At 44.4% G+C, this 7,759-nt stretch overlaps 1 protein-coding gene across 2 annotated transcripts in view; it reads left to right on the forward strand.

Moving 5' to 3' along the window:
- The window catches only part of LOC109877660 (neurogenic locus notch homolog protein 1), a 53,426-nt gene extending 46,312 nt beyond the window's left edge, over window positions 1-7,114 (forward strand). Inside the window, exons 28-34 of one of the 2 annotated variants that reach the window (XM_031818894.1) lie at window positions 211-424; window positions 810-900; window positions 1,321-1,486; window positions 2,798-3,096; window positions 3,411-3,558; window positions 3,947-4,044; window positions 4,226-7,114. In XM_031818894.1, the coding sequence (XP_031674754.1) occupies window positions 211-424; window positions 810-900; window positions 1,321-1,486; window positions 2,798-3,096; window positions 3,411-3,558; window positions 3,947-4,044; window positions 4,226-5,614 (2,405 nt within the window). In that variant the 3' untranslated portion in view covers window positions 5,615-7,114. The remainder of the gene's footprint in view (window positions 1-210; window positions 425-809; window positions 901-1,320; window positions 1,487-2,797; window positions 3,097-3,410; window positions 3,559-3,946; window positions 4,045-4,225) is intronic. The other variant, XM_031818895.1, reaches the window with a different exon arrangement.
- The last annotated feature ends 645 nt before the right edge of the window (window positions 7,115-7,759 follow it).

Raw genomic sequence — 7,759 nt, forward strand, 5'->3', positions numbered from 1 at the left:
TTATTACAGAATAGGAACAACCTTGTTTTACAAACGGCGCTCATCATTCCTGTTGTAGCTCTGGCCGTGGAATACTGGGCTCCAGGAGGGGTTTTTCTAGACTAGAGGAGCTGGACTATCAGTCCTCCTCAGACCAACCCAGCGCCTGCCTGGCTGGGTTCTCAGGCTGCGCCGCTGTCCCCCTTACTATGTTGTCCTTTCCCCCTCCAGGTGAGGTTGACCCCCAGCCTCCGTCTGAGCTTTACCCCATCTACGCAGTCCTGGCTGGGCTGGCCCTCCTGGCTTTCGTGGGTGTGGGGATGGTCGCCTCACGGAAGCGCCGTCGCGAGCACGGCCAGTTGTGGTTCCCGGAGGGCTTCAAGATCAGTGAGCCCAACAAGAAGAAGAGGAGGGAGCCGGTGGGGGAGGATTCAGTGGGATTGAAGTAAGTGTCCCAGGTTTCCATGCGCCACCACATTGTTTTGCCAGTTTGTTTGTCGTGGGTTTGGTCATAGCAGGGTGTGGAACGGTGAAGAGAGATTATGGGACTGAGTGATGTAGCTGGCGATGAGAAAGAGGGGGGACAGGGTTTGTTTGGATCATTAATGATAATAATACATCAGGTATAGGTAACGGGCGCATTAATTGACTTATCGGAGCGATAGGGGTTGGGGGGGGGGGGGGGGGGGGGGGGGGTCAATCAATGCTTTTATTTCGGTGTTGGTGCTCTACCACTGAGGAAGAGTGCTCAGCTGGGATAGTTAGCTAGCTCACTTTTGCTGTATCAGGATTTTCAATGGGATTTTCAATGGGATACTCTCTGATCACAGGCCACTGAAAAACCTCTCGGACATATCACTGATGGACGACAACCAGAATGAATGGGGAGAAGAGGAGCCTTCGGACGCAAAGCGCTTTAGGGTAAGGAGTCTAACTACATCACATACTGGCATTTGGAGAGAAAGGCGGGAATAAGAGTAGAACATGGATTTATAAAGAAATACATATAGAGAAATAATAAGAAAAGATCTTCAGTCAGGGATTTTCTCTTTATCATCATTGATAATAGTCTTCAAATATCACTAGATTCAAGTTTTTGTTTAAATATTTGTGCATTTACATAGGCTATTTAATGAGCTTTAATTTAATAATCACCAATGTTTAGATATAGAAAACATAGTCTCCTTTGTGTTGGTTTTTGGTTTTATTGTCCTGAATGTCAGCATTTTAGTAAGTAAAAGTTGGTTAGTTAAACGTTAGGTTGCAAATAGCTTTGAGCTGAAATGCTTTGGTTGCGGTTTGAGCTAATTGACTGTCTATCTGCCCCTGATCTGGTTCCAGCAGTTTGAGGAGCAGGCGATACTGGACCTGGACGGCCAGACAGACCACCGCCAGTGGACCCAGCAGCACCTGGACGCGGCTGATCTCCGTATCCCCTCCATCGCCCCCACACCCCCTCAGGGCGAGATCGAGAACGACTGCATGGACGTCAACGTACGTGGACCAGGTGTGTACACAACCGCTCGGTTCATTGTTAGGGAAATTAGGACTGATTTTAACGGTGAACGTCATACCCCTTCTATTTCCCTTCTGACATTTATTATTAAATGTCATGAAATTACATGACAATATTTGTGGTGAATACAGAATGTTTGACCATTTAACTTGTAGAATATTGTACCATTTAATCAGTTGCCTGGTGTGTAGGACTTGTAAAATGTTTATGTGGAATTGGTGAATTCTGCCCCAGCTGCAGTGCACAGGTCAAGTCTAAATATTTTTTGAACGGCATATTTCAGTTATCAATACGGGTGTAGATTTAGAAAGATGAGAGGCGTACATAATTATGAGTCATTGGAAGTGGCAGGGTACATTTAGATAAAAAGATAAACAATTATTTTATAATGATTCACATATTAGCATAACTCATACTTTTAATTACTCATTAAATTAAGTAATTAACATAGTTATTCCTATTTAATTTTATTACCTAACATCTTGCTTTGTAAAGAAGTTAAACAAAACTGTCTTAACATCATGTTTTAAGGTATTTTTCTGCCTCCTCAAATATTAGCTGTTTGGTTTACACCTTATCTGAGTGAGCAATAGTAAGGGGGAGAGACAGAGAGAGCATGTGTGTGGGAGTAGCTAAAGCCTTGTGTCCTCAGGGTAAGAGGATCCAGATCAAAGCTTGCAGCTAGAAGCCCTGAACCCAGGGGAAAACTCCCTTCCAGATTAATGCTTACATTCATCAATGGACCATTAATGGGTCTTTCTTGTCATATGCTTTATTAATAAAACCAATAACAGAACAAAAATAAAGAACACACTTTTATTGAAAGCCAAACCCCCTGAAGAGTGTTTAAGAAATCTAAAGTAAGGCACTCTTCAACAGTAGAGCACAACACACAGACTGTTTCTCTCCTTCACCAATCAATGAGCCTGAATCAACCAAATCTGTGAGATCTGGGGGCTTGCTATTCTTTTGAAGAGGAGAAACCCATCCAAGTCGACTGTCTGAGCCTCCTCTCAGAGATGATAATGCTCAGTTTTCCATCTGCCTAGGTTTACCAAAGCTCTGTGTCTTCCTGCAGCTCCCCAATGCCTGGCTTGATCAGAATCCGTTATCGAAAAGAGAGCTGTGATGATTCACCAAGGCAAAAGCATCAAATCCTCATTTGATTTGTTTGTTGCTTTGTTTTGTCTTATGCTGACCCTGCGCTAGTGCACTGGACTGTCAATGCTGAGGTGTGGTCAACTCCCCTGGTACTAAAGTATGGTCTCTCCCTCCCTCACTCCCTCCCTCCTCTCCCTCCAGATGGCTTCACCCCCCTGATGATCGCCTCCTGTAGCGGTGGAGGTCTGGAAACAGGAAACAGCGAGGAGGAGGAAGACGCCTCTGCCAACGTGATCAGTGATTTCATTTACCAAGGTGCTAACCTCCACAGTCAGACAGACCGCACAGGGGAGACCGCCCTTCATCTCGCTGCCCGCTACGCCCGCTCTGATGCTGCCAAGCGTCTTCTGGAGGCCAGTGCAGATGCCAACATCCAGGACAACATGGGCAAGACCCCGTTACATGCTGCCGTGGCTGCTGATGCGCAGGGTGTCTTCCAGGTATGGGGTCAAGTGCAGATACATTTTTGTTCTTGTGTAGCAAAGAGACCGACTGTATTGGATTGGTAATGTGCCCTTGCTTCCTTAGTGTCTCTAAAGATAATCTCATACGACAGGGATCATCAACTAGATTTCTGGAGCAGATGGTAGGGGGGTCGGAACATAATTACTAATAATTTGTGGATTTCCTGGTGTTTTTACAGAATTCATTTTTTTTGCTCAGAAAAGTTGTTGGTCCAAATAAAACCACAGTGGGCCTCAAGTTGGGTAATCCTGTCATACAAGGTTAACCAACTCATTGTATCTTTTTGTAGATTTTGATCCGGAATCGTGCCACAGACCTGGATGCCCGCATGCACGATGGCACCACCCCTCTGATCCTGGCAGCTCGCCTGGCAGTGGAGGGCATGGTGGAGGAGCTCATCAACTGCCATGCTGACGTCAACGCTATCGATGACTTTGGTAGGGCTCATATCTCAATGCTGAATCTCTATGGGCTTCATGGCCTCATCGTATTCTTTCAATCAGAGCTAGAGGTGAAGCACATTCAATCCATGAATTAAATCAAACAAGGAATTTGTCATTGGAAATGGGCAAATCAAAATCAAATCAAATCAAATCAAATAGATATCAGAAGATAAGATTAAGTCCATGTCAAATCAAATCAAATCAAATCAAATCAAATAGATATCAGAAGATAAGATTAAGTCCATGTCCTTTTACAAAATGTTTTCTTACTTAGAAATAACGTGGAGGTTGAAAATTGTTATAGTCAAGTTTCTTTAGGTCATTTTAGACAGGCATGGGTTGTGTACTGAACGTGTTTTTCTGCCTGCCTCGCTCTCACCAGGTAAATCTGCTCTGCACTGGGCAGCAGCAGTGAACAACGTTGAAGCAGCTACCGTACTACTGAAGAATGGAGCCAACAAGGACATGCAGAACAACAAGGTAAGGAATCTTTGCTGCCTGATGGAACATAATATCATACAATATTTTTGTAAGCTACATTCCTTTAACATTTAAGCTTTATTTATACAGGTTATTGTCACTGAGATAAAATCTCTTTAGCGAGAGAGCTGTCTATCTGTGGTCCACTGTAAACACATTTCTCTCTGTGTGTCTGCCTCAGGAGGAGACCCCTCTGTTCCTTGCTGCCAGGGAAGGAAGCTACGAGACGGCCAAGGTTCTGCTGGAGCACTTTGCTAACCGCGAGATAACTGATCACATGGACCGGCTGCCCCGAGACATAGCGCAAGAGAGGATGCACCATGACATTGTCCGTCTCATGGACGAGTACAACCTGGTCCGCAGCCCGCCCATGCACAGCCACGGCCATGGAGGCTCCATGGGCACCACTCTGTCGCCCTCTCTCTGCTCCCCCAACAGCTACTTGGGCAGCATGAAGCCCTTAGTCCAGAGCAAGAAAGCCCGCAAGCACAGCGCCAAGGGCATCGGCTACAAGGACGGCAAGGACATGAAGAACAAGAAGAAAACCTCCCAGGATGGGAAGGGAGGAGGTCTGTTGGACAGCTCAGCTGTTCTGTCCCCCGTGGACTCCCTGGAGTCTCCACACGGGTATATCTCTGACGTGGCGTCCCCTTCCATGATGACGTCCCCCTTCCAGCAGTCCCCGTCCATGTCACTCAACCACCTCCAGGGGATGTCCGACCCCCATATGGGGGTCAACCACATGGGTATGCCCAACAAGCAGGAGCTAGCGCGCATGCAGTTTGACCCGCTTCCGCCCCGTCTCACTCACCTTCCGTTGTCAGGCTCCAACGGCTCTGGGGGCATGAATGGCCAGTGTGATTGGCTCTCCAGGATGCACGCCAGCATGGGCCAGCCCGGACAGTTCAACCCCATGAGGGTTGGTCCTGTCGGGGGGCAGGGCGGTCTGCACCAGGGAGGCGGGCAGCACGGCATGATGACCTCTCTCCACACCGGGCTTCCCAGCACCAGCCTGTCCCAGATGTTGAGCTACCAGGGCCTGCAGAACACCCGGCTGGCCTCGCAGCCGCACCCCATGCAGCAGGTCCAACAGCAGATGCAGATGCAGCACCAACAGAACCTACAACAACAGCTCCAACAGCAGCAACAGAGCATCCAGCTTCAGCACCAGAACTCTAGCACTGGCAGCAGTGGCCATGCCAGCAACCAGAACTTCATCAGCACCGAGCTGAGTGGCTCAGAGATCCAGCAGGGCACAGGGAACCAGGGCTCCATACCCATCCACACCATCCTGCCCCAGGAGACCCAGATCATGAGCCAGAACCTGCCCAGCACCCAGTACCTCACCCCTCCCTCCCAGCACAGCTACTCCGGCCCCATGGACAACACCCCCAACCACCAGCTACAAGTCCCCGACCACCCCTTTCTGACCCCCTCCCCCGGGTCTCCCGACCAATGGTCCAGCTCATCCCCGCATTCTAACATGTCTGACTGGTCGGAGGGCATCTCAAGTCCACCAACCAGCACCATGCAGTCTCAAATGGGACATATCCCCGACCAGTACAAGTAGAGAGTTTGCATTGCTTTGCCAAATGGACTGATGGATATTTTTGTATGAAAAGGCACTCTTGAGAAAACAAAAGAAAAAGACAGAGCTATGGACTGATTTGACCCAAAGCTCTTTTTATATGCTTTTGTACTAACAGTAAGAATTTCCTATGTTTTATTCCTTCACTTATTATTTATTCATGTCTTATTTATTCCCTTTCTTCCGCCTGCTTACATAAATGTGGGATCCAAGGTGTCAGGCCATAGTCAGGGCAGAGGTGAAACTTGTAGGGATACTGTAGCTTTGTTTATTTTTATATGTAGTGCTTTTGTCTGCAGTATACTGAGTTATTCAGATGTACACTGGGTATTTATTTGTTTAGAAATTTTGCCTTTTCATTTTCGCCAGATTTTTCATCAAACTCTTGTTTATATTTTTTAAATCTTAAATCCAGTGTTATTTCAATTTGTGTTTTGAGTGTTGTTAAATATTCAAGAACATTGCATTTATTTGCTGACAGAGCAAACGGTCATAAAAAATAGTTTTATTTTTCTCAGCTGTGGTCAGGGATGCTGTATGAATAAATGATCTTATTACAGTACGCAGTTTCCATGTTCACATTTCAAACAGGTCCTCTGACCAAAAGCAAGAATCTGCTAAATAAAGTACTAGAGTTATAAGTAGTTCTTGGATCAATGCAGCATAAGCCTCTTGATTGGATTGTCTGTATGTGTCTGTGTGGCGCTTTGTTTACATGTGTTGGGGGAATGGTAAGGTAATGTACAGTATAACGCCAGCTTGGAGATTGACAGTTAATAGAACAGGCTTGAGTCTATGTGTCCCTTGTTAATTTTAGTCGTTCAAGAAATGGTCAAGATGTTATTCTAAATGATTATTTCCCTCCAATTGTTTGAGCCTTTGGCTGGTTTTGTTTCAATGTAAATATGAATATGCATTTCCTTTGTAAGCAGGATTTTGTTTCAGAAATCTTAAGTCTTAATAATTCCATTTGGTTAAGAGGTTTCACAATGATCCACAGTAAAACATACAGAACATATATTTTACACTGTATCACTGAGGAAGAGATCTGAAAGGTTTATACAAACAACATAAATATAAGAAATGTTTTAAGCCCTTACAGATAAATAATAACAGAAATATTGAGGAGTTATACAATTATTATTTATTGACTGTTTCTGTGATACAGAATAATCCACAGATGATTATTTGGATGAATGTTGGATGATTTTTTTTACTCGATGTAAAAAGGAAGACTGTGGGGTGTCCTGTTTCTATAGTGTGTCCTCGCCTGATGCTTTGTGAGATGCTGTGAATGGTATAAGTTCTCAATTGGTTTCATTCAAACCCAAGGCTGTAGTATCTGCAATAAAATGTTACCTTCCTGCAAAGTTTCAATTTGCATAAAATGTATTTTTCTTCCACTATCTGACTGTCAATCTGTTAAAAAAAACAAAGAAAAACTCATATAATAAAAGATACCAATGCGTGTCTTGATTTCAACTTGTCTTCCGTGGTCTTTGCTGTCTGAATATCAATTGACTGGAGTTAGTAGCCCCATCTTGTAAAGTATACAACGTCTTACAGTTCTTAATTTCAAGATATCAGTTTGGTCTACAAAATCCAGTCTGTTGTAGTTGAACAGTATGGACTCAGCAACCATGCAAGTACAATCAAACTCAGGTGATGATATCTGATACAGAGAAACAAAAAGTGAGCGAGAGTAAGAGTACGTGTGTGTGCGTTTGTGTGTGTGTGTGTGAGAGAGCAAGCGAGAGAGAGAGAGAGAGAAACAATCAAGACATGCCTCCAACTTGATATTGAATGTTATTAGTAGAGTTTTCATACTCAATATTAATATCTAATGAATTACAGTTGTATTCATTATGAAGACATTTACACTGTCTTAAAGATTAGACTTTTTACAACCAACATTAACATCTAATCTATCTATCTATCTATCTGGACAAATTAGTCAACAGTTATATTGTATTTTACTCCCCATGAGAAGCTGATGCTCTAGATTCCATAATGCGATACTTTTACCAACAATATTTAGTAGTTTTTCCCCTCTAGTGTCTTTTAGGACTTCACAGTTGAGTCGATTGAAAGAACTACAACTTCCATTATGCACATGGCCAAAACGTT

This window comes from Oncorhynchus kisutch, linkage group LG3, assembly GCF_002021735.2.
Source record: "Oncorhynchus kisutch isolate 150728-3 linkage group LG3, Okis_V2, whole genome shotgun sequence".
NCBI lineage: Eukaryota > Metazoa > Chordata > Actinopteri > Salmoniformes > Salmonidae > Oncorhynchus > Oncorhynchus kisutch.